At 36.1% G+C, this 26,125-nt stretch overlaps 1 protein-coding gene across 1 annotated transcript in view; it reads right to left on the bottom strand.

Moving 5' to 3' along the window:
* Positions 1 to 25,465, bottom strand: part of LOC147536076 (myosin-9-like) — a 32,581-nt gene extending 7,116 nt beyond the window's left edge. The window contains exons 1-25 of the mRNA XM_086638814.1: positions 24,897 to 25,465; positions 22,865 to 22,993; positions 21,077 to 21,220; positions 20,818 to 20,963; positions 20,550 to 20,706; positions 20,383 to 20,441; positions 19,502 to 19,661; positions 19,215 to 19,364; positions 18,968 to 19,104; positions 18,738 to 18,884; positions 18,454 to 18,555; positions 18,285 to 18,342; positions 18,093 to 18,194; positions 17,047 to 17,084; positions 16,754 to 16,880; positions 16,501 to 16,671; positions 16,213 to 16,344; positions 16,017 to 16,126; positions 15,750 to 15,810; positions 15,314 to 15,491; positions 14,895 to 15,100; positions 14,702 to 14,821; positions 14,131 to 14,229; positions 13,284 to 13,502; positions 11,646 to 11,785 (exon numbers count right to left, since the gene is read on the bottom strand). Coding sequence (XP_086494940.1) covers positions 11,646 to 11,785; positions 13,284 to 13,502; positions 14,131 to 14,229; positions 14,702 to 14,821; positions 14,895 to 15,100; positions 15,314 to 15,491; positions 15,750 to 15,810; positions 16,017 to 16,126; positions 16,213 to 16,344; positions 16,501 to 16,671; positions 16,754 to 16,880; positions 17,047 to 17,084; positions 18,093 to 18,194; positions 18,285 to 18,342; positions 18,454 to 18,555; positions 18,738 to 18,884; positions 18,968 to 19,104; positions 19,215 to 19,364; positions 19,502 to 19,661; positions 20,383 to 20,441; positions 20,550 to 20,706; positions 20,818 to 20,963; positions 21,077 to 21,220; positions 22,865 to 22,993; positions 24,897 to 24,899 — 3,095 coding nt within the window. The 5' untranslated portion in view covers positions 24,900 to 25,465. The remainder of the gene's footprint in view (positions 1 to 11,645; positions 11,786 to 13,283; positions 13,503 to 14,130; positions 14,230 to 14,701; positions 14,822 to 14,894; positions 15,101 to 15,313; positions 15,492 to 15,749; positions 15,811 to 16,016; positions 16,127 to 16,212; positions 16,345 to 16,500; positions 16,672 to 16,753; positions 16,881 to 17,046; positions 17,085 to 18,092; positions 18,195 to 18,284; positions 18,343 to 18,453; positions 18,556 to 18,737; positions 18,885 to 18,967; positions 19,105 to 19,214; positions 19,365 to 19,501; positions 19,662 to 20,382; positions 20,442 to 20,549; positions 20,707 to 20,817; positions 20,964 to 21,076; positions 21,221 to 22,864; positions 22,994 to 24,896) is intronic.
* Positions 25,466 to 26,125: the final 660 nt, after the last annotated feature.

Raw genomic sequence — 26,125 nt, 5'->3', positions numbered from 1 at the left:
ATCTTAAATGAAACTAGTTGGTTATCCAGTGACATTGCTCACAAAATGTTTCAAAATGCACCAAATAACTTGCTAATTTCTTGAGTAGTTTGGCTTGCAATTATGCATATTGTTTCTCCAATTTGTTCAAATCCCCATAAATAGGAAACCAATCTAATTTAGTTGAAAATCCAAGAGGTACTCCAATGTGTTCGAAATATATAAAAAAAAATCCATTAACAAGTCCAATCCATATTCTAAGCGATTGATTATGTTTGTGTTTGATCCTGGTAAGTTTTCTTGTGTCCATAAGCTTCCAAGTTCTGAGTTACTAGATCTGAAAAATGCACCCTCACAAGAAGACACACTTAAACTTGTTCGTATGACCAAACCTATTTCTGAAACTCACTTTTACACACGAGAAACCAACTACGACAATTAGAGATGATATGCGTAAGAGTAATCTCGCATTGGTTTGATAGGAACAACAGGTTAAGGAAGATCAATATTTTTTTTTGTAACCACAACATGTTTGTTGGAGGTTTATACAACACAAAAACTTTTGCAGATTGTAGTTATAGATGATGGTCCTGCAATGGGAGCATCAAATACCGTTTTCAAGGCCTTCTCCTTAAGGTATAAGCAAGATATGAGATATCTTTTCTAGTTGCTACTACGTTTTTGTTGTAGCGTATAAGATTTTAGCATGTGTCAAAAGTTACTTTCAATTCATATGGGCTCTACAGATACGCACTATCAATTTCTTATCCACATTGATCTTGCTTTCTTTTCCTCCTAATTTGATGTTTCTACATAGTTAAGTTCTTACACCTTAGCGGCGGTAGTGGGAGCAGTAGGAGGAAAACCTTATGTGTTAAATTGTAATTCTAGATCAGGATTCTACCTAATACACAAAGATATAAAAAAATGGAAAAGATATAATGGAGGAGAGGCAGAACGGAAAGGGATTGAAAATTATAATGATTAATGACAGTAATGGTGGTTATCGGACTGCTCACCTTCTGATGTTAGTGGCCTAGAGCGAGCTCTCTTCTCGGAGGTCTGCTGAACTAGTGGAGGATGGAAGGGTAGCATGTCCCAACTTAATAAGGAGATAATTGACCCACGGAATAGCTTAGCTCCACTTCGTCTTCTACACAGATATGACAACTAACAGATAAACAGAACTAACGACAAACATTCTGCAATGCACTAGGCTTTGTCCTTGTTGACCATTTGCCCTGATCCAATATAAGTTGTTGCTTGTCCTGAAATTGATAGAGTCTGTCCTGGTATCGTGTCGTCAGAAATTACCCCTTAACAAAAGAGAAAAATCTCACTGCTGTCCACATCTATTTTCAATCCTAATACCCAGAAAACAAGTGACTAAATTTTTTATTTCGCCCATCTAATTAGTTAGAAACGAGAAATTCTCGGAAAAACTGATACTCCTACCATGTTAATCGAAATGATGGTCCGGAGATGCTGGAAATCTGATGAATATCTTTACTAAAATTACTAGCACAAGCATAAAAAAATGAATATGTACAAAAGCAAGAAAAATCTCCGCATAACATATATTTAGTGGCAACATGGCACTGTTAATCGAGTCACATGACAGATAAGAATGACTTGTTTGCGGTTGTTAGGATAGTCCTTATAGGACAATTGGGATTAGCACAGATTTGAACAGGAGAAGAGTATTTTTGGAGATTTATACTCTTTAAGTTAGATCATTCGGGAAAGGATGGGAGATCAACTAGAGAGCATATCGACCACACAAATGGCTAACGGGAGACAGTAAGCCGATCTCTAAGTGAAGAAACATGTGACAACTTAATCTCTAAATGGATTTATCGTTCTAGTTTAAAGGCTGGATTGGTTGTGGCTGCAGATGCTGATCCAGAACCATGGCTACATTGGTATATCCCTAATAATAAGCAACAAAACCTATACATACATAATAGAATATATATATAATTGTGAAACGACCCTAATCCAAGATATTAATAGCCTGGCCATTTAAGAAATATCATTTAGAAACCAAAACTGATAATATGATCAAATCACACCATAAGCGAAATGGAGAAGGAGACTGTGAGAAGGTCATAGGAATGAATATTTTGCCTTATTTACTCTCTTTGCGGACAGATCAAACTTACGCTGGTAACGAAAGCATAACTTGGTATAGTACACCAGTTACGAATACGATTATTCTAGAGATTGCTAAGACAAACTAAGATCTGATGTACCTTTTTCTAGTACTTCAAAGTAAGGGTCCACGTAAGTTGGACGGAATACGAGTTTATGTAGAGTGAGAGTAGAGGTATCTTATTCGACGCAAATGTTTACCTTCAGATTATCTGCTAATTGATTAGGATTATCTTGTTTAACCTAAGGAAAGTCTGTTTTCGAACACCCGTCCACTATTGCCGCTATTTTCTGCTTTAGATTCTTCCATTGTCTTGAACCTCCGTAATAAGTAGCTTTTGTGTTGCTTTCAGTTGCTAATTTCTTTCCATGTTATAATCAAGTTGACAGTTCTAGTTTTGTTCACCCTAGGTTTTAAAGCTTCTGTTGTGCTACATAAAGTGGTACCAGCGCCTAAGCTTCGCATTAGGTTTCTCATCATTGACAAGATTATGAAGTAGAGAATTAAGATATTGACTTAAGCAACTTAAGAGAAGGAAAACTTGACAACTCAAGTTCTATGCCAAACCTTGCGTGAAGAGAGAGATGAGTTGGGGCTTCCCGCCTAAATGACTATAGCCTGGCGAAAGAAGCAACTAGATGGTAGAAAGCTCGAAGAAATAATTCGATTATTTACTTCAAGGTGTTACCCGAGACACCAAGTCGAAGGTAACCAAGACTCCAAATCTGTATTATTATGGCCGCAGTTATGTTTTTTACTTGGGAAATATAACCTTTTATAACACCTCAAAGAGTAGAGAGAAGAAGACGGTTGAGCAACCTTGCATATGGTTGAACAACCATAACTAACAAACTTTCTATAATCAAACACTGGAGAAGTATCCCTTCATATTCTTAGTGTTCCAAGTTGCCATACAATTACGACGGAGACTACTCAAAGTTCCCGTGGAAAATATGTCCCATGTGTACTCCAGATTGCTAATAATCTGAAGCACTCAAAATATGAAAAGCCAAGTTACATTTCTCAATATTTTAATCCAGATGTGTACTCCAGATTGCTGTTAATATCGAGCACTCGAAATATGAAAACCCAAGTTACATTTCTCAATATTTAGATGCTCGAACGAAATATGCTTACTGGGATATGTTATTTTATATTGGTGGCCCATTTAGAGCAAGCAATAAGAATCTGTGTACTCAGGATGCTACTGTCACATTTCTCCTCAATTCCTTGTTACCATTCTCATTGTCTCATTTTCTTTCCAGGTCGGAAAATCAAATGAATTTGTACTTTCCAGTAGCCAAGATTTCACATGCCATAGAGTTTTCATTTAAAAATTAACTATCTTTCACTGACCATATTACTGCTTTCTCGTCTCCTTAGATCAACCATCGCCTAGCTGTCCTGCCACGATCACTCGATCATTAGGCTGATGGAAGGAAGTGAAAAACCTAGCTTCCATATACTCTCTTCTTATACACAATCTTAGACAATTGACGAAAAGATACAAACTCGCCCTTCTTGGCAAATGGATCAAATCTGAATGTCCTCATTGCATAGCAATATAAAGTGTCCAACTCAAAAATAGAGCGAACTAACTGAGTGATCAATGGCTACTGCAAAAAGAAGTTATTCGAGACTCAAATTTTCTATTCCATGACAATTAGATCTATATTCAATAGTCACTTCGCCGTAAAGGCATGTTTCCTTCACTCGTGTTTCTCGCCTTCCAACCCCAACTATGTCGCACAACATGCTTCTTGAGGTAATGCTTTTCTTCCTTTCTCAGGGACCAATATGACATGACCATAAAATCTCTGATCTTTGCTTAATCTCATAATGAATAATGTAATCCTTAAATCTTTAACATGTACATAAAAACAATCTTCGATCTTCTCGAGCGGTACATCCATTTGTAAATACTAGATCTCCTATCCCAAGAATCTATGAGAGAAACATGACAAGAGAAAAATTTAGGTACTCCTAGTCTCTAACCAACTCCTCCCTCTCTCTAAAGATCCATCACATGAAGTGGTAAGCGAAATAAGCTTGTCTAGAGAAATGAACGGTGAACCTCTAATCAAAATGACTCATTCCGGGATATTACATTTACCTCTTAAACTTATTACTCAATATTCTCATTATCGATTGCAACAAAAGTAAATATCTGATTTGCAAAACAAATAGCTCATGATGCATTAAGTTTGACTGTTGAACTTAAACACTAAGTTCCTTGTGACATAATTGACCGTAATCACCAATGTTCTCCTTTATGACCTGGGAACTTCTCTTATTACTTCTTCCATGAAGGATTCAAAAGAAACTAGAGGTAAGGTACCATTCCCTACCTGTAAGGCTTTTAACAATATACCCGATTTGAAAAATTTGGATTTGACTCCACGTTCACAGACTAGAGCAAACAATAATGTGGAACATTCAATATCTTTCCCATAGATTTTCACCATTAAGGTAACAAAGATCATTTCATGATATTTAAATCTTAAAAATGCACTCACTCCATCCTTTTCCTAACAAACAAATCCTTAGACCACTTGAACAGATGAGATCTTTTGTACATCAACGCTCAAACAGCATCCCCAAATGTATTTAAGGCATAAACTCACCATCACCATTATGACAGATTTACATCTTTACATTGATATACATGTAAGAGTACATAATGCTTGATGATGCTTGAAGTGTACGCTTCACTAACTTATGTTGTCCCCATCCCAAGAAAGACGAAACCTATCTATTTTAGTTTCCACTTCTTGGGTAAAAAGAAAAAAGCAAATCCAAATAATCATCTTCGTCTATCATTCATATAATGTATGGGCTACACAAAACAAACCGGTCGAGCTGCATGACCACTTTTCATCTATTTTAAAACCTTTCCTTTTGATTTTCAAACTTCAGCTATCCCTACTTGCATATTTTCGAATGGATTTTGTGCCTTCCTATCTAATCAAAACAAGATTTATCCAGAAAGTACAGCGACACAAAGAATTATGGTACAGGTGGTCAAAAGGATTACAAAAAGACACACATTAAGCTCTCAATGAACCTCAACACTCGCATATTAGACCTCATCTAATAATTGCATCCAGACGAAGTTTTGAAACTTATCCTCTCAGCTCTTCGAAGTGAGCTACCTGGATGGATTTTATGGCTAATATAATCTCTTCTTTGCCTTCGTAAGTCCTTAAATTCCTTTACTACCATATACCCCGAAATATAGAAAAGAATGCAAAATCCCCCATGATTCTCCTTTTACTACTCATATGCGATTCATCAGAGACAGAAAGTTCTCTTCCATTGGCCGCATTGGTATCCACTCATGTACTTGGATGGTTTGTTAAATGCTTCCACTTCTACGCTGAGATATCGCACTAAAAGAGGACTTGATCTATGACATCCATTGTGCACTTGAACACAGGGGCATTCTTTACCAAGTTCACCCTATATGCTTCAGTCTGTCCTGAGCGTGTAGCTTTAGTATACAAGCATCCTACACAAAGAAAACACCCTCTCGTGTGGGACATTCCGTGGCCCAAACTGTTTACTAGCAAATATTTAGTCGTCATGGCCCTCCACCTTCATTAGGATTGACTGTAAACTCATCACCCTCATCCAAGGTCCACACTCTTTTCTCCTTGTCCTTAGTGAGTCTAAAAGTACTCCAAATCATTTGTAGTAATCTCTGGTTGTCCTCTTCCTCCCAGCCGAAGTACACCATCTCCAACGCTACAAGACAAGAAGGAACATATGGCTTGTTGTCTTCTCATTGTCTATACATAAAATGCACATATTCGGTATAATCCTCTTCTATTGCATAGATTATCATCGCTGGGATCCTATTTAGACATGCAATCCACATAAAATTTTCTTTTAACTGCACCTCCACTTCGCAAACTCATGGATCTAGAATGTTATATTATACATTATCATCATACCCCAATACTTCATAACATGATCTAACTGAAAAGCCCTCATCCATACTTCATTCCCATATCTTGCAACCCTCGCTCGCTAATGGTGTAACCCTCTCTTACAGTCGATGAAGCCGCCATATCATCAGCGTCCCGATCAATAAGCTCATTCTTAATCCGAGATCCCAACTCACTTGATAGTCAGTTATCCCTCAATTTTTTTTTTCAATTGGTAAGCGTGTGCTTCGAGCCCTTGACCTTTAAGTTGGAAGACTTACCTCTTACCACTTGAGCCAAGGGTTGTTGGCAATTATCCCTCAATTTCTTATTTACTACAAGAACAAATGTACTTGGAAATAACATGATTTCCTGCACCAAATATCTTTTCACAATTTCATACGTGCTTAATCACCCAAACCATATGATTATAGATTCCTCTGCAAACCATGCTACCATACGGACTAATGGTTTATTTGATACCCACTTCCAATTGGAGTGATGCTTCTCCTTCATAATTGTTCTCCATGATGTCGTCTCTTCTTATCCTAACCTCCATACACATTTCAAAAGCAAGGCTGAATTCATTATCCTAATATCTTCAATTCCAAATCCCCTTTTTCCAAATGGGTTTTGAACGGAGTATGACGCGCCAAATAAAACTTGTGCCCTTCAAGTTTATCATGACAGAGAATTCCTCATTTTTGCTTCATGTCTCTTAATATTAATGTAAACACAAAAAATATGATCGAAAATATGTTGGAATACCAATCTTGACTTAATCATTACCAATTTCCCCCTCCGGATAAATAATTCACCTCCCATGACAAAAGCTTCCTATATCGGAACTACCGCCAATCTTGACTTAAAATAATACTAATTTCCTCTCTTCATATAAATATTTTGCCTCCCATGACACAAGCTTCCTATTTATCCGTTCCATCACTAGATTCCATAAAGCCTTCGACCTATAAGCACCACTTAGCAGTAAATGTTGAAACTGACTATACCCCACAACTGAAACCCTCGTTTAATTGTGCAGTATCCACGGACATCCACAATCACATAAACATTACTCTTTATGTAATGTATCTTCAAGCCATAAGCCGCTTCAACCAAAACAAAACATCTTCCAGTCATCAAATTCGTGTCACCAAATCTTAAATAAAAAAGAGAGTATCACCTGCAAACTGCAAGTGAGAAACCGATAGTCCATCCATTTCACCAAAACCTATAACCTGGTGCATTTCCTCCGCTTTATGAACGAGGAAACTCACCACTTCTCCTACCAAAAGAAATTGAAGAGGGGATAAGGATCCTCTTGACAAATACTATTTTACTTTAATATTTCGTAATTGCAATTACGAAATATGAACAATGAGTTTCCTTCTCAAGTATCTCACCTATTGAGATACGATATGTACGTTAAGTTTATGAAATTTTACACCTTTTACTTACCAAATTGTTCATGTCTTTTCGATAACAATTGTCGTTTTTCATTAGTAAGAAGAATATGGCATAAACTAATTGGTGATATTAAAAAGTGTACTCTTTATCAATGACAATCTAGCTTCTTTATAATTTCTTTATTTAATTTAAAATTTTTATTACCAAATCGTGCCACAAGGCAAACATGTATAAGAGCTAAAATGAAAAATATATCCGTCCCAATCTTGTCGCAGAGCTCCATTTGGCACAAGATACGATGCTCTATTCAATTATACCCACCCTATTTTACACCAAATGAAATAACTAGGAAATACATAAACCCCCATACTTTGGTTCCTTCAACAGATACTCGGAAAGAATTTCAGCCTTTACATTAGCTCCGAGGGATCAAAGCTTTTCCTTTCTTTTGATATAAAATACTCGGGTTCCTTTCTTTCCAGATCTCCCATAAGCCTGCAAAATGGAAAAATTTGCGTAAGACTTTAGCTTTACTGGAAGATAATGGGAAATATATGTACCAATTTTCCCTAGAAATAGTGCGCGTGGAAACCCATCCGCAAAAGACGAATTGAATATCCCAGAATGACTTTTGCCATGACAAAGTATACCAGAGTTTGATTAGTCATCTTACTTCTTCTTTGCTCATTTGGCATCAGTTAAGACCATGTGATCATTCCGCAGTTTATCTTACATATAATTAGAAGGTATAAAATAATCCATCCTAAGGAATTTGAAATTCCGAGAAATCGTATAAAAAAACGAATCCCTAACGTAGTTAATTGCTTTAGGTAGCAATGTTTCAATTGAATTCATTTGGGAGACCTTTCATTGCCTCACATCCAAAATCCCCCAATAGGCTCAAATACCTTTGCATAACTTTCAACGACTTCTTGTACCTATTCCATCCTCTTGAGTATACTACCATATAGCATTACCTCATTAATAAGAGATCATGTCTTAGAGGAGAAACACCTCATTTTCATAACACCTTTTTCAGGGGCTACTTGCCGCACTGTCTTCCAAAATTGGACGCTCATATCAAGAACTTAAGCAAATGACACCCAATATATTTTTTTGAATAAACACCCAATATATTTTCTCCAAATATTGGTTTCAAACTCGTCTTCTAGACACACCACTCTATATTCTATAGTAGTTAGAAATAAGGAAGTCTTTATCTAACCCTTGTGGACTATATCTTGGCCTTTGTAATCATCCTCCATAGGTTTCAACTTTCATATCCAGATCTCCACATGCAATACCCTATCTTTTTTATCAATTTGATTTTCCTCATTCTCAATCCCTCATTATGATTACTAATCATCCTCCCAAACCTTGTTAGTTTAAGAACCTTTCTTTACTTGGTCCCACTTTAGAAAGTTCTCAATTGACAATTTTACCCCTTCCAACCTTCACTGCCAAGTAATCTTTACATAGGAAAGACTTCCAAACAACTTTAAGTTACCATTTTTGTACTTGTCACCAAATGTTAAACCTAATGAATCAATGACATTGGGAAATATGTCACATATACTCTACCTCCCCTTGCTTACTTCGCATTGGATTCCCCGAACCGCTTTTGGGTGGCCTTGCGATCCAACAACCCATATTTGGCGTATCAAGATATTCAGGCTTAAAACTCTATGAGCTCAACTAGTTGGCTAGTTAATTACAAGCTTTTAGTTAACTAGTTAAGATTTTAAGCTTTATGGAGATATAACGTGTGAGAGTATGTGTATTTATTTAATGTGTCATAGTGTATAATAGTGCATATATTCCAAACACACAACCGAAAAAGGCTTTGCCAAACATTTATACCCTTAAGTACCAAACACTCACATTGTAGCGTATCGAGTATAGGTAGTCGTACCACGTATAAAGAGGTTCACGTTTCCAGTAAACATTAATTTAGACACTTCTCATTTCAAAGATCAATCGGCATGAGGTTGCTCGAATAACCAAAAACTAAACTCTTCAAATAATTAATATGAAAACGATTAACCACGTCAAAGCAAATCAGTTTCATCTATTCCAATATATTCTCAACCTAAAAGGGTGGTTAAGGAATTAACATCTTTACCTATTTAGCATCATAACCAAAAGCAAACATATGATTCTTAGGCTATGGTACACTGACACACAATCTTAGAATGCATGATACTCATTGATGGTTGCTTATTCTAATACATATCAGCGAATGTAAGATCACTTTTAGAATTGTTTACCACATTTAGCAACAAATTGAATCCAAACAGAGCATTATCCTTCTCCAAAATACAGATTTTTAAGAACTTATATTCAGTTAGGAGGCTTACGGAATCTCCACATGGATGGTGGTACCGTAGTAACAGAGGATTCTGGATGCTTATAAAGATTCTTTTAAGTAAACTAGGAAAGGTGGACAAGACCAAGTCCAGAAAGGATCAGTGATGTAGCAGAGGCCCGCTTATGAATATTTTCTTGAACCGTCCCAAACCTCAAGTAGGAAAGGGCATATTGTTCTGGATATGCGGTAAGAGAATGATGAGATTTTAGTAAGAATTTGGATGGAGAAACTATCAGCTCCCCTCAAAAGCGTGGCTAGTGCACTAATTTTGTCAAAGGAGGTAGATGGCATAGTTTGGACTTGGGATTAAGACACTGAATGTACCATCAAACCACACTATGACGGATTGTTAGATGAAAATGTTGGAATGCTCTCCTACAAAACCTTGTCAAAAAGAGGATATTCTAGCACCATCATATTTTGCCTGATATGCCTGCCATAGGAAACTTCAAACTCGCAACAGACTTCAAAACATGGGCCTTATTCTAATCAACAGATGCCTGTTGCACAAAGTGCAGAGGAATACTCGAGAACACGTGTTGTCGGGATGTCCCCGTAATAAAAGAGAGCATATCAGAACCATCTTTTTTAACCATCACTAGAAGTTATGAAAGCAAAGAAACAACATAGTCGTTGGAGGACAGGCGCTTCAGAAGATGAGACCTTAACATATATAAAGTCAATCTTTCTTGAGACTTGCACATTAAGGAGTCAACACATTTCAACTCATACATTTATGTCTACTTGGGATGTGATCATGGCACAATTGTCTCATGTACTTCCAATGGGGTTTCCTCTAGATTACACTATGTACGCCCTCGGGTAAACTAACCCTCGATTTGTTCATTTCCGGCCTTTCGCCAGTCTAATAATATCTTGCTATTCCTCAAAATATTTGTTTTTATTAGCAAAAAATTCGTTTCAACTCTCTATTTAAATCCAACTGTTGGCTTCACAAAGCAACAAATATCTCCAACATAATTTTGTATGAACTAGAATACATTTCCTCAAATTGCTATTGACTCAATCTATACACTAAATGTTTGCATAGGTGTTTTGATATTGGATTTCTCTAACAAGTGGGCTGGAGAATAGAACTAATCTATGACTCGAGAAACCCATATAAATACATGGGTCAGGAGAAGTTTGCCAAAATTATTATGTATCTTTTCAAAGTTACATAACAAGGACAAAAACACAATGTCTACAAATGACACTAACTGTCAAAAAAACTAATGCTTATCACATCAATTTATATTTATTGGCATCCACATTCCAACACATTATTTGACAAGTTTTTACAAATTTTTCATGCCACAGACATCTATTAAATCTCTATTTATATTAAGTTCTTTAGCAACTTATTCTGAGTATAGAAATGTTTACTTTAACGTTTTAAATGTTTTACAATGTATTCCACATTCCAACACATTATTTTTAAGCTTTTTACAAAAAATTTATGGCACATAAATATTTTAAATCTCTATTTATTTTAAGTTATTTAGCAACTTATTCCGTGTTATTATAAACGTCGTGGTTATCACGTTAAACTTACAACAAAAAGTTAAACCTCAAATCTAGTTAAAGTTTATGCTATATTCGTAAGACCTCTGTATTCCCGCTTCTTAAAAGGGTTTATGAGCGCTTTTATTCATGCGAAGCATGTCAATACGTGGTTATGGGCTTAGGTTACGTACTTAAGAATCTCACTAACTAGGCTATGTTAAACATGAAATACGATGAAACTAACCATCCCATGATTAAGTTGAATTAACTTGCAAAATATTAGGTTGTCTTGAAGACGTTAAAATACCTGCTCAAGGAATCCTGAAGTTGTGTAACTTTTGCCTCGGTTATTTCTAGCTTTTTCCGTCTCTCTTCATTTGCTTCATTTGCTTCTGCATATTTCTTCTCGGACTCATCAGCCCTTTCTTTTTCTGACTGCAAAGAAGTCTGTACACCATAATTCAGGACAGCAATTACGTAAGAAGATGAGAGGAATCCAAGTTAGAAGAATCTTTGATAGTCGTATGCTCTAGAACATGTAAAAGAGATCATTTATGAGCACATGACCAAATAATATTCCACTAGCAAGTACATCAATAATATATCATGGATGCATCTGGAAAACATATCAAACCGAGAAGCTTGAGTGAAAGCATATTTCTGAAATCAGTTGTTGCTTATGCGCTTTTTATTTCTTTATTTTTTTCATAGATAGGGATGTATCCATGCCGTTAGTAATTAACAAACAATCTAGCTAAAACACTCGATTCACTTAAGGAGTTAAGAGGTAGACTTCCGATGGTCATTTGCTCTATATACTGCGATATTTAAACTCAGAGAAATTGCCAATCAATTAATTAATCAATGCCTTCTTCATAATTGTTTGAGCCTAATTTTGATACATCTAGACAAGCATCTAATGTCCTTCTAAGATGTGATATTACTGTCTCCACGCAGTTGGTAATTCAAATAAGTCAAGCTATCTTATTGAATCCCCTGACTACTCTTGACTTGTTACCAGTTGACCAACTCGAGTAGTACTCTAATAGTACTCAGCCTCCTAAGTTCTCAAACTGCGCGACTAGGTGCTTATTTAGCTACCTAGTTGTCCAGTTTATTCCCCAACCAGTGTAATTAAAATTTGTTTCTTCTTTTATTCTTTCAATGCAATCATTAAAGATAATAGTCTTCTTATTCAGAATTACATAAAAGCAAATGTACACAAATCGCAAACAATGATCAGTTATATTGAATTAATTCTTTCTAGTTCTTTGGCGTTGTACAGAATATATATAAGGGTTGAGCAACTGGTGATTTCATATTGCCAACAGTTAGAGGGTCACTGATCTAAAGGAGGTGTGCGACTCGTCAAAGAGACCCCCCCTTGAGTCTGCAAAACGATTTTCTTAACATTGATTTTTCTAGAAATGAAAAAATTTCACTAAAAGTACATCATCTAATTAGTGACCACTAGGGCCACATCAACCCATAGATGTACGACTTATATTACATCCTAAAGCACAAAAAGTATATCATCTAAGTAGTGCATCCCAGTTTGCCATAAAGTTATGCAAATTAATCTCTCGAGCTCTTTGAAGCAGAAACCCTTTAAGATGGATTACAACAACTTTGTGCAATTATGTGTCAATCAAATAATTAAATCTAATACTAGACTCAAGTTGGTTTTGTCATCTCTGTCGTATTCTTTATTATAAGGGCATTTAAAATTAATTAATGTATGTCATTTACATATATGGCGGTCAGTTCCACCTAGTCAGGGTTAGTGTAGTCTCTACTCAGGCGACCAGTCTCCAAATTAACAACTTAGATTTGAAGAGGATGCCTAAAGCTACTCAAGTATTGAATATTGATACTAAGATCCGACCATTGCTATCTCGAACACTAGCAAAATGCAAATACTGATAACTGGATTAACCAAATATACCTTCAATTTTTCCACTTCTTCTGTAAGAGCATCGATCTTTTCAGTATCTTGCACAAGAACTTGTGTTTCTTGGACAACAGGAGGTGCTTCTTGGACTTCCCTTACCGCCTCACGTTCCTTGGCAAGCAAATCATTTGTCTCATCAAGTTTGTTCTGCAGAGATTCTAATGAGCTCTGCAATTTTGCAATTTCTTGTCCTTTTGCTTCCTCCAGGTCAGTCTGCACATGTGATTTAATAGTTCGGTGAGAGTTTAGACCAAGAATCATAAAGTGAGCTTTCCTCATACAAGATGTCAGATTATTTAACTACCAAATGAGTAAGCTTAGAAGTTTACGTCATAAATATTTTCAGGCAAATACAGCTAACTGCCCTCCCATCAATTTGGTAGGCTAAGAAACGCCGGAGGGCAGAACAGGCCAGGTTCTTAGTTTCGCAAGGACCACGGGAGTAGCAAATCTTGCATATAAAACTGCTTTTATGATCACCAATTTTATCCTTACTACATCAATTCTCATCAAGTTCTTTCAAACTGACGACCAATGCTCTCACAGGGAGAATAGAAGTAACCAGGATAATGCATAATTGAATGAAGTAAACTAAACAGTGTTACCTGACTGCCTGATGAATCAATTTGGACACTCACACTGACAATAAAAAGGTTCGGTATCCCCTTCAGTCAATATGGGTCCTTAAGTAGAAAAATATGAAACTACGTAGCAGTGCAGGAAGAGTTCTTAAGAAATGTGTAAGCACGTGAACATATTGGGTCTGAAATTCTTGCAGATGAAGAAATTCCAAACGGTAGCAAGCTTGAATAAAAGTGCTGATCCACAGTACTGGTATTACCCTTAATCGTTTTTCCAACTGTAAACGCCATGTGAGTTCCTCCACTCGTTTTTCAAGCTTATCCTTCGCTTCCTGAAGCGCACCAGTTTCTCTTGCTGCCTGGAAAACATTGAAAATATACATTAATATTTTGAATTGCAAGAAGAGATGTAGATCTGAAAGGATGAGCAGTCAAGACTTGGTTAACAACATAAACTGAAAGCATTAAAAGTGGATGTGCAAATGAATAACTACTATATAAATTATAACTTATAACTACTATGATAACATATATATTTGAGCTATCGTAGAGGCCTGAGTCAATCCTCTGGAACATTTAACTTTGTGTTATTTGACATGAGATACAACAATCCTCACTGCACTATCAATCAACAGAATGTTAATGATCAATTGATCATAGATTGTTGAATAGCAAGAAATTTACTTTTGGTTAGTATATTGATAGCTATTATCATTAAAAAGATAATTTTGTAGTCGTATGAAGTGGACATTCATCATAAGATAGATCATCAAACTATTCAACGAGTAATATACATTTGGAGACTATATTAACAACTGTTAGTAAGCACACCTGTTTAAGCTTCCTAAGCTCCTTCCTTGCAACCCTTCCCCTCCATCTGCACTGAGTAAGGACTGACGATTTCTTGAGCTTCTTAAAATATGAGGATGCTCTGTAACAGCGCCAGCGTGCCTGCAAAACGTACATTTTCAAGAAAAGTGCACACAGCAGGGCAGTTCATATAATAAAGAGTCGAGATGCAGACCTGAATAATGATTGCTGCTTTAGTTTGTTTCTTAAGTCTAAATTCACTACGAGCAGACATTGCTCGTAAACCCGTTTGCAGGAATATCACTGATAATCTGAGACGAGTGTAAGCCCTTCTGGCAGAAAATCGGCGTGAGCTCTTCTGGATTTTCAGAGCAGATGCCTCCCTCCTCAAGTGTTCATACTGTTTGCAAGCCAGTCTTCCTACAAGCCAGTACAAACATGTAATATTAAGATTCCTAATAAGAAAGAGGGAAAGACTACCAGATGTATTTCTTAGAATTTCAAACTAATTAATGATCAGAATGAATGTTCTTCCAGTTGGACTAGCTAGCTTAATTAAGGACTTGAGGAGCATGTACAGACTTCTAACGTCGTAACAGCTATAATTTGTATAGCGTCAATAAAGTGTCTCACCTCGACATAAAGACTGTATATGAATGGCAGACGTCCGCATTGCAATGAAATGCTTCCTAGCTATATGTGTTCGTATCTTCCGCTGAATAGTTTTGGCTGCGGTGCCGAGTACTTCAGCTCTCCTAGCATCTAACTCAGCCATCTGACCAGCTCTAAGGAAAACCTTAGTTTTGCCTATCTGCAAAATAATTTAGTGTCCGTTTTAAATATCCACTTTACTCACAATAAGTGATCAGACACAAGATCTCATATTAAAACGGAATAAATAAAATCAATAACAATCAAGGATCCAAATATTTTTAGATGCAAGTAAATGACAGTTCATACGACAAGTGGATAAGAAAATAACTATTGCAGAAACACCTAATTGAATATGTTTAAACTCCATTAACTCAGTCATCTCAAGCTGTCAAAGCAGTCATAGAAATAGAACTACCTGAAACCCTTGAAGTCCCTTCTTTTCCAGAATCTTTGCACATGCAACCTTTTCATCAATGCTGCTAACAAATGCAAATTATTCAGAATAGGGAACTTCAACATCTGACAAAGTAATAATAATAATAATAATAATAATAATAATAATAATAATAATAATAATAATAATAATAATAATAATAATAATAATAATAATAATAATGATAATACAAATAATGCAGAATGTTTTGTTTCACAAAAAGCTAATAGGGGCCACGAGGGTACTTACTTCCCTTCCAGAACATCTGGGGATAGAACACCAAAACGGTTTAAGAATTCATAGAAGGTACGACGGGTAGGATATCCAGCACAACTAATTCTAATTGCTTCTAGAACACCCTAGAACAATAGAGTGATGAACGTTAGAGAAGCACCACCGGAAAACCTCTACTGTATAAACTGGCTAAGAATTAAATTGTACTCACACCACATCGCAATTGTTGCATGACATTGACATTCTCAAAATAGCCAGGTTTTAGAAGATTGTTGGGCTTCACACATCTGATGTAGTGGGGTTCTGTTGAATTTAAAGTCTCCATCAACTGTTGTAGTTGTAGCTGCAACAATTCCATTATAACAAGATTGAGTTGGCAACATCATTATAATCTATATGGATACGTGGGTAGCTCACTTGGTATAGGTCTTATATCTTTATATAACTCTACATACTTCACTTCAAATTTCATGGAAGTAAACAAAGCAAGGTTAACCACCTTGAAACGAGAAGCTATGGAAGAGAATTTGGCTGATTTTGACGTCTCCTCAGGGAGTTGAGGGAAAAGGCCTGCTACGAAAGAACATTTCGATGAACACAACAAGCTTTGATGTTCAGGAACCACATAATCTTTATTTTTGTCCAGAAATTGGTCGGCTTGATATAGGACCTGGCAAACATACGTAAATCAAATATAAGTGCAAAAGCAATACGCATTACAGAGCGGCTGATCTAGGAAAAATTAAGTTCACCTCTCCTGCATAGTGGCCAATGCTAAAATCAGTGCGCGACAGTTTTGGCTTAATAAATCGTTTGTGAACTTTGAACGTCTGATATAGTTTCTGACAAAATGTTTCATGTGTGGACTTCGGAAACATACTGCAAATAAACATGCATGACTGAGAAAGTCTCGAAATAAATTGATTCTTCAAAATCTTGATAATACTTGATTTTTTCTATCACAGCAATTTCTATAGCTAGATGTTTCATAGTTCCTCACCATGGAAAGTGCAAAAATAAAACCAGAGGAAAATAAATAACATACCAAGCCTCATCAAGAAGAGCAATAATTCCTCCAGGTTTCTGAAAAAAAACAGCATGTGCATGGATTAGCGGAGCTATATGCATGTGTAGGAACTACCAGGGGAGTAAGCTAACTGACTAGTATATATAAAAGTTTGTTATACTGCTAGGCTTTATCAGGCGTTCTTACTGTAGATACGAATCAGCAATCAGAAGAAGATCAGAATCAATCATCAGAGTACATATCTATGACAGTTTTTTTAAGTTATAATCAATTTAAAGCAACCAAATACAACATGATGGAGAACACCTATAGAACAGCCATTAATGGCTCTGAAAAAGCTCCATATTCCTATATTGGAGAAGTTAACCTGATTCCTGACTACAAGTCATCTGTTTGAAAATGGAAAACTCAATAATGGTTTATTTAGCTACGTCAAATGTTTTAACTATTACTAGTCAACACACATATTTTTTCCGACAGGAGAACTTTCTGAGACAATCTGGCATCTATTCATGCATCTGCCTGGAAACCCCTACAATTAGATAAGAGAGACTGGCAAAATCAAATTCATTTGCGGGGTATCTATTTGGGACCAGCCTGAACATTTCAATTTTGGTGCAGTTCTGGAAACCACAACCCCAATTTGATTACGTAGGTATTTGGGTACAACACAACATGTGATAATATCTACCTCTTAATTTAGGTGTAACCCTAGGAATACATGCCCAGTTTGCATACATATGCATTAATACATGAAGATACTCATACATTGCTTCTGCTACCCGATTTTCCCGCACAGGTCCATAGGTCATCATGGAGATGACACTAGGAGTAGGGCTGCTTCTTAGAAACCATGATCAGTTGTCACTTGCTATAACTTTCAGTCATTTTAACTTTTAGCCCCATTAGTTTGAACTGAAAGCTAATTGTTAAATTACTTCCCGAAAATGTTTGGGCAATTGTTCACTTAAAGGGATTCACCCATACCAAATATATTAAGTAGGCCTAGATACAGTCCACAGTTTCTGGAAGATGACTATAAGAATATAGGAGAAAAGAAAAACCTTTTCAATTAGATCGAGAACATCTTGATTGTCAACAAACTCAATATAGCTCCAGTCAATCTGCTCCTTAGTGTACTCTTCCTGCTCCATCTTGAAAACGTGCTGAAAGACATCATGTTTGACCTCACATTAGAAGACACATAAAGAAGGAAGTTAATGCTGAACTGAACAAAAAACATACCAACATCTAACCTGGTTGAAATGTTGTTGCAGCTTCTCATTAGTGAAATTAATACAAAACTGTTCAAAACTACATACAAGAACCGTTGAAGTTACAGAGAATTTTTCGCAAAAAAGTAGCTAATGGCATAACATTTTTGTATGATACTTCGCATTTTGTATTTGGATTAGGAAGGTTTACCTGTTAGTCTTGAAGCTTTCAAAACCATAAATGTCGAGCACACCAATAAGAGATTTGGAGTTAGGATCTTGCCCGATTGAGAAATTAATTTTATCCACCAACCTGCATATAATTAACAGGTACCCCCGTGAATAAAAAAAACTTGCTCCCTGAACATCATTTCTGCACCTTGTTTTTGTGCTAGTTCCCGAAACTAGAAAACAAAATCACTATAATGAGAGTGACTGGAAAAAAATAGTTACGCTTTTCTTTTATATATTTCTCCTATAATGCCAGTTCCATACCAGTCAAACAAGCGTGAATATATAGTCTTTGCTAAACCATCTCTGCTAACCGTCGCATTAAGAGGATCAAGGCTTCTCTTAATAACTTCTTCTGGGGTTACCATCACACGTTTGCATAGAGCATCTTCCAGAGCCAATGGATCACACCTAAATGATAAAAACATCAATTACTAGAAGTCAGAACATAAAATTAGCCAAACTACAAAGCTAGTACTGGGGCTTAATCATACATGAGAAGCTCAGCAGTCATGTTTAAATGAAACTTCGCTTGCTCATCTTTTGGAACAGATGAATCAATTTCCTGCCCCTTAGCAAACTCAATATTTCCAAGATGAAGAATAGCAGCAACCACTCTAAAAATAGCATCCTGCGAAAGAAATGAAAAGTTGATGAAGAAATGGTTCCTATCAGTTTCAATCTACAAATCCATTCATGGGGTAGAGAGGTATCATTTCAGATCCATGATAAAAGCAATACCTGTTCTTTCTCACTTATTCCAACAATATCCATAGCTCTTCGAGTAGCAAGATAGTCATGGCCATCACTTACGCCAACCAGTTCATGGCAGTTTGATTGATTAAGATAATGAAATGATTTTGGGTTTCCCAATTTATACTTCTCGATTTCCTGTAACATTTACATTAAGCACAGAAAGAACTGTAACTACAGCAGTATTTGGTCCTGCAATCAATAAGATTTATGTACTAAATGAAATAAAAGACAAGTTAATATTCTTATCCATTATTTTAACAGAAGGACCTTACCTCTTGTGGTGCTGCACAAAGAAGGTAAAAACAGTGGTAGTTACGCTCAGGATCAGATATTTGGCAAACACGAGATCTTTCGAGAAGGTATGTTCTAATGGCTGCTCCTGATATCCGACCGTGTTTGTCGAATTGAAGCTCAACAAATTTACCAAAACGGCTGAAACAGTATATTTTGGTAGACATGAATAAGTGCATACCAGTAAAAAAAAATTTCATGAATATTATAGCATTATACAAACCTGGAGGCAGTTTATGTTGAATCAGGATTTCTCTGAGTGGTCACATATAGTGGGGGCAAGTCATTGGCTACAGATAATGCGCGTTTACTTTCATATAAATTGGGAAAAATGACTACAACACTTTGGTTTCATGGTCATAGAAACAAAATCCAAATGCATTGTCATTTTGTATCTATTCTGGTGAAAATCACTATCTGTTTCTACATGAGTAGTTGATTTTGATCATAAGAAAGGAAAATTGGTCATAATGACTGCAACACTAGAATCACTTTTTAAGTCGAAATATCTAACTTCTATGAGAAATGGGTAATAGATGCAGTATAAGAACAATGTTGTTATTTTATTTTTAAGAACTATTGAAGATGACTGTGTTTGTCATAGACAAACAGGATTGAAGATAGCAACAGCTACGTATTTGTAATTTTGTAAAATATTTTAAGAGAGAAAAGACTTCCAACAACTGTAGCTCATTTTTTACTAATAGTATGAGGAAACAGGTTCACTATAAGAACCCAGGAAGTTAGCATACGCTTGGTAAAACATGTTGGCACACTAAACTGTGAAAGGACATAATGAAATGGCATGACAGCCTAACATAGCTTCAACAGATTATGGTACATCGTACCAACAGTATCTCACCTGGAATTGTTGTTTCTAACAGTTTTGGCATTACCAAATGCTTCAAGAACCGGATTTGACTGCAACCAGTTGATAGTACAAGAGTATTAGTTTGATTCAAAATAAGAAACTAAAGAGGCACAGGTCCAACGAATTAATAAGGAGAAAGCTGTGATCAAATATCTTACCTCGAGAACCTGTTGTTCAACTGTTCGTCCTTCAGTGGCAGCTCGACCACCCAAATAGGCAAGGTAACGCATAAGCATCTTCGTGGTTTCAGTTTTCCCAGCACCACTTTCACCACTAACCAGAATGGAAATGCTTTTTGCTTCAGTGATCATCGCCCTGTATCACTTCTACAGATTAGCATTTGAACTTCAAGAGAGCAAGAGTTTCTCCAAAAATAAGAAGTTTTGTCTTTGAAAAAGTAATTTGTAAATAAGAATTTGAGGTTACCTGTATGCAACATCTGCAACAGCAAATACATGAGGGCTTAACTCCCCAAATGGTGCTCCTTTGTACTGTTCCATCATGTGAGCATCATAGATATGAGGCAATCTTTGGAATGGGTTAACAGCAATAAGAATATTTCCTGTATATGTCTGCCAAATATCAAATATCAGAACATTTTTATAATTTAAGGAAGCTCATACCTGAATAACAATATCCAGTTGTTACAAGTTTACTAAATTAAAATAGGAGAAAGAAAGCTCACATAGATTTCATTGAGTTCGTATCTAGTTGACAAATTCTGAAGAACTCCAGGCTCGTGCAAATAAGATAGCTTTGTCATGTCATCTACTCCACCTGCGGGAGCTTCCATATCCTTCGGGTAAATTTTTGATAAGCTTGTAGTAACCTGGATGCAAACAAAGGAGTATAAATGTCTTACTGCAATCTCAAAAATGACAAATTCAGTGTCGTAATTGTAGCACCCAAATATAAGTTTAATTTTTGCAGTAAATTTTGTGGAGAGCTACAAATTTATTCAAAAAAATGCGAGTGCAGCCTTTGAAGGTGCTACCATTCATTTGCACACTGCAGGAGTCTAAGAGGGATGGGCTAAGTTGGTGTTGCTTATTGCTTCCTCTATTTATTCCTGTCTGTGCATATAGGGAGGAGATATGAGTTCAGAAGAAAAAGTGGATAAAAGATCTTCCGTTCAAAATTAGTGACTTTACGCTCTCTTGCAAACAATGACCAAAAAGGGTAGTTGAAAAAAGTACAGGACAACTATATCTGGATGGATGATCGATGATAAGCTCATTCTGCGACATGCATCTCAGCGAAAGTTTGCTTTCGTTGACGGCATGTATGCAGGATTGCATGTTGAACTGGAACACTTGATAGTCACACTGTAAGAGTCACTTTTCTTATCTTCTGGTGAAGGGAGGAATATGTGATTTAATTTTTTTCTTTATTCATGCTTTTGTTAAAAAAAATGGACCCAAATTCAGTGAAAACTAACAGGAAAAATGGGTGAATCAGGATACAGTCCATTTAGTCTTCCTAACTACTGACAAGACATACTAGGACTAGTTCACATTGCAGCCATTCATGAGATTTAAGCCGACTCATGTAACTTCTCTAAATTCTTTCCAGGTATAAGCAAGGAATGAAATTTCGGTTTCGGTGGAAATTTCGGTTGGTCCAAAAGTGGAAACGTTTCGTAGAAACGTTTCGGTCAGTGTGGAAATCTTACAAATTTACAAAAATGATAGAAATATGATGCAATTATGTATAACAAGATTATTAAACCATAATGAAGCACAAAAATGACGTTTAACATTATCTATTAGTTTGAGGGAGTATTAACAATTACATAGTTACTTCCGGGGGTAAATTGAATAACTTTTTGGCTATAACACCAAAAAGATTAACAATTTGATAATAGTTAATAGTTAACAAACTATGTTAGTTTAAGAAGGTATCGTCAATTACTCAATTACGCTGTTATATCAGGGGTGTTACTAAAATAAAATCAATTTAGGCCGTTAAGTCGTGGCGTAAAGCATTCAAATAGATTTAAAAAGCATTAAAAACATAATATGAAAATCAAGAGAGATCTAAGAGAAATGAAGATGAAAAAGACGAAGGAAGGGATATGTTTCTAGTATTAGTTTCTCCGGGTTTTTTGCTAGATTTCTACTATGTCGGTCAAAATTTCCATCATGTCGGTAGAAATTTCGATATTTCCAACCATTTCGGTGGAAGTTTCGATCATGTCGGTGGAAACTATGCAAGAAATAGTTGTAAGTGTTACTTCGTGCACCTAATCTGATTTTAGGAAACGTTTCGCGAAATTTCGGTGAAATTTCGGGAAGTTTCATTCCTTGGGTATAAGGTGGTTAAGCATCAGTCAATGCAAGCATGCACATCCAAGGTGTACTTGTCAAATAAAAAAAATTCTATTCAAGTGGAAGATCTAAAGAAGTCACAAAAGATCTCAACCTAGCCAAATAAAGTATTGCGAGGAACTCCAAACACATTCACAGTCACATACCTTTTTTCCATCGCTAGTCTCAATTTCAGCTTCTGTTCCATTAAGTTTAGATACTTTTCCATCAATCCAAGCTAAATTTGGATCTTCAATCCATACATCAGAACCTACGATGATATTTACAGGAGTCCCCTACACAAGACATATTTCATGCAGATTATCAGAGAAAAGAGATTTTTTTTATTAAGGTAATGTGATTATATCGTTAGATAATGATTTAACTACTAAATGTCCACAAGACAAATACTTGTAGGTAAAACTGCAAACTTGCTAAATTACATCAATATAAAAAAGAAAGATTTCTTCACAATAAAACCACACACTTCGACTAGCTAAAGAATCGTGCAAACTTTCTATTAAAAAAATAACGCGGTTCACATTCTTTATTGGTTTAAACCACCAGATTCCCTAGGCTAATAAACATTACGAGTGCTAAGAAAGAGAGAGAGTGGCCCGCTTCTGCACTGCCTAACTATCTTTAGCCATTATAGTGATTAATGCTTTCCTAAACAAAAGGAAGAGACGACAGACAGCCACATGAAAAGGTTTTTAGTACAAAAAAAAACGGCCACAAAAATGCAACCCCTAATTAAGAGTTTAAACAACAACTGTATATTCATTACACATTTGATCTTTTGTCCATGGAAGGGTTAGATATAATCCACAAGGATATGCTTATCCCAAAAATTGTTTTTTTAATGATTGGAATTATTTAAATATAATTTGTACAACTGCCCAAGCAATTTGTCAAGGGCTGAGGCAGAATAGGATTCTGCTGGCCAACTGACAAAACATTAACGAACTATTGTTTCTATAATTGCCTCCCAACAGATAGTGAAGTCAAGATAAGAGTAGTGCTTCTCCCGTTTATCTTCTCTACTCCAGAAATACAGAAACGATTTTACATCTTCTATAATTCCTCGGAGCTGACCTTGCTGCCTTTAAAGATGGCGGTGTTTTTCTCTTTCCATACTGCCAAACCATGGCATGAAGATTTATTCTTCATATGTTCCTTCCGTTTTTAGGTAATGCAACATGTCCCCAATAAACAAACACAGCTTGTGTTAGCTGTGGGAGACAACCCCTGATATTGAAGCTAGATAAAAAGAAATGGCAAGCTGCTAAAGTAATGTTGCAACGTATGAGCAGATGAGGACCAGATTCGGTTTCTTTTTTGCACAAACTGCATCCATTCGGCCTCGCGGATCCCCTTTTGATCAATTGGTCCACTGTTGGGAGTCTACCTAGGATGGCTGCCCATATCAAAGCTCACCCTGGGTGTAATGTTTTTTTTTTTGAAAAGTTTGAATTAATATTAAGGGAGAAAAGGATGTACAAAAGAATTGGTTGTATCACAATTGAAGATGTTACTTCATGATAGCCTCCCAATTAGAAATAAAGTCTAAGTAAGACAGGCTCTTCGCCCAACTCATATTTCTACTCCAATGGAAGAAATATGCAATAATAGTTTGAATTAATGTTTCCTTTCCAAATGTGAAGTATGATTCTAACTTGCATGACTGGGGCTCGAGTAAATTTGCAATAATAGTTTCTCACTGAGATTTCCTCCTCCCCTTCCTTCCATTTATACTTGTTCTGGGTATTCATTTATGAATAGCTATTCAAAATTACGATTACATGGTGCAACACGTTGGAAGGATACAAAGGAGTCATAAAGTGGATCGAACGCATTTGATGAGGGAATCATCGAGAGAGTTATTAAACGGTCATTACATCCTTCAATTCAAGTTCAGGCCGTGTTTTAAGAAACTACTACAACCACGATGCAGCTAATAAAGCAATACTTTATCTTAGAGATATTTACCTTCATCTGTCTATAGCTCATTAAGACATTAAATTTTCACAAGGAAATGTTGCATTCCGGACCAAACCATGAATAATATACAGACAAAATCAATCTATACCAATCCTATTTTGACCTAAATACAACAAAATGCGGTTTAAATAATCTCGATATCATACAATTTAATCCAAATACAACAAAAAGTAATCTTATGTATAGGCATTTGCTTACCATTTTAGGGTTTGAAGAATAGCGCGCCTACAAGGTACTTCTTCTATGATTCTGAGGTGAATGGATAGATAGAAATGAAGATCTAACCATTCGCATTCCTCATAAGATAAAACCACTTGAAGCTAGATCTGCACATTCATCCCTCCAACTAAAAAAAAACCCTAGATCAAATATATCTTCTTCTTCCAGAAATATGACTACCCTTTTAGTAGATCAAACCATTCTTTCCAAGATCAAGAACCATGTAATAAAAAAAAACACCATTCATTCATTCTTGTCTGAGATTTCGAAAAACCTGAAGAAGAATCAAAGTAGGTCAAAAGAAATAACAGAATGTTAATAAGAAACCAAAATTTTCGGCAAGTATGATGAATTAGGTTTTCGATTTCTCTTTTCTTCTTCTTGATTTGGTCGTCTTCGTGTCGATTTGTTTGTGGATTTGACATTCTCTATAACTCCTTCAAAATCGCTTCTCCCTTTCTCTCTCTCTCTCTCTACGATTGTACGTAGCTCTGAAACCCTTTTTGGCGGAAAATTTGCGGTTAGGTTTCCCGCGGAAACTTAGAATTGTTAGCTGGAGGGCCGTTCACATTTTTAGTCTACACTTTCATATCCTTTTTTGATTTTTTTTTTGTTACAGAAAAATTATGTTGTACTTAACTCAAAAAAAAGCACGAGCACTTCCTGTTACTGCAACGTTAGATGCAATTCGAAAAAATTATGAACAAGATGAGAAAGCGTTCGGAAGCAACTATCAGATGTACCACCTTTCTTTGTCCATCCATAAACGACGAACAAGATTTGAGACACAAAATATTTGAAACTTGGAGGTTCATTGAGGTTGTCCTATTAATTTTTTAAGTTTATTTGGATCCACGTCGTTCCGTTGATCTCAGATCTCTTACTCGCTTTTATCGTTGTTGGTAAGTTGATTCTCTCCCGTGCGAACATGTCATGTTGATTATCAAAAAAAGGGATGGGGATGTCACCTGTGTGTTTTTTATCGGGTTTGGGCGACCTAGGCCTATAGAAATATGTAGAGAGAATATATGTACCCGGTTCCGAATTTTGATGAACCTGATTAGTTTGGAGAATTAACAACTCTTTCTCCGTTAATAACAAGGGCACTCAGGCGACCTCGTATGAATCGGTTAAAGAGTTCCGACAACGTTACTAAGAGAAAGGATATATAGTATGTCACCGAACAACTTATCAGAACAGTGCTACAT

The sequence above is a fragment of the Eschscholzia californica genome, unplaced genomic scaffold (genome assembly GCF_041429995.1).
Source record: "Eschscholzia californica isolate CP2 unplaced genomic scaffold, dmEscCali1.0.p SCAF_5, whole genome shotgun sequence".
Classification (NCBI taxonomy): domain Eukaryota; kingdom Viridiplantae; phylum Streptophyta; class Magnoliopsida; order Ranunculales; family Papaveraceae; genus Eschscholzia; species Eschscholzia californica.
This window is presented reverse-complemented; position numbering and strand designations above follow the sequence as displayed.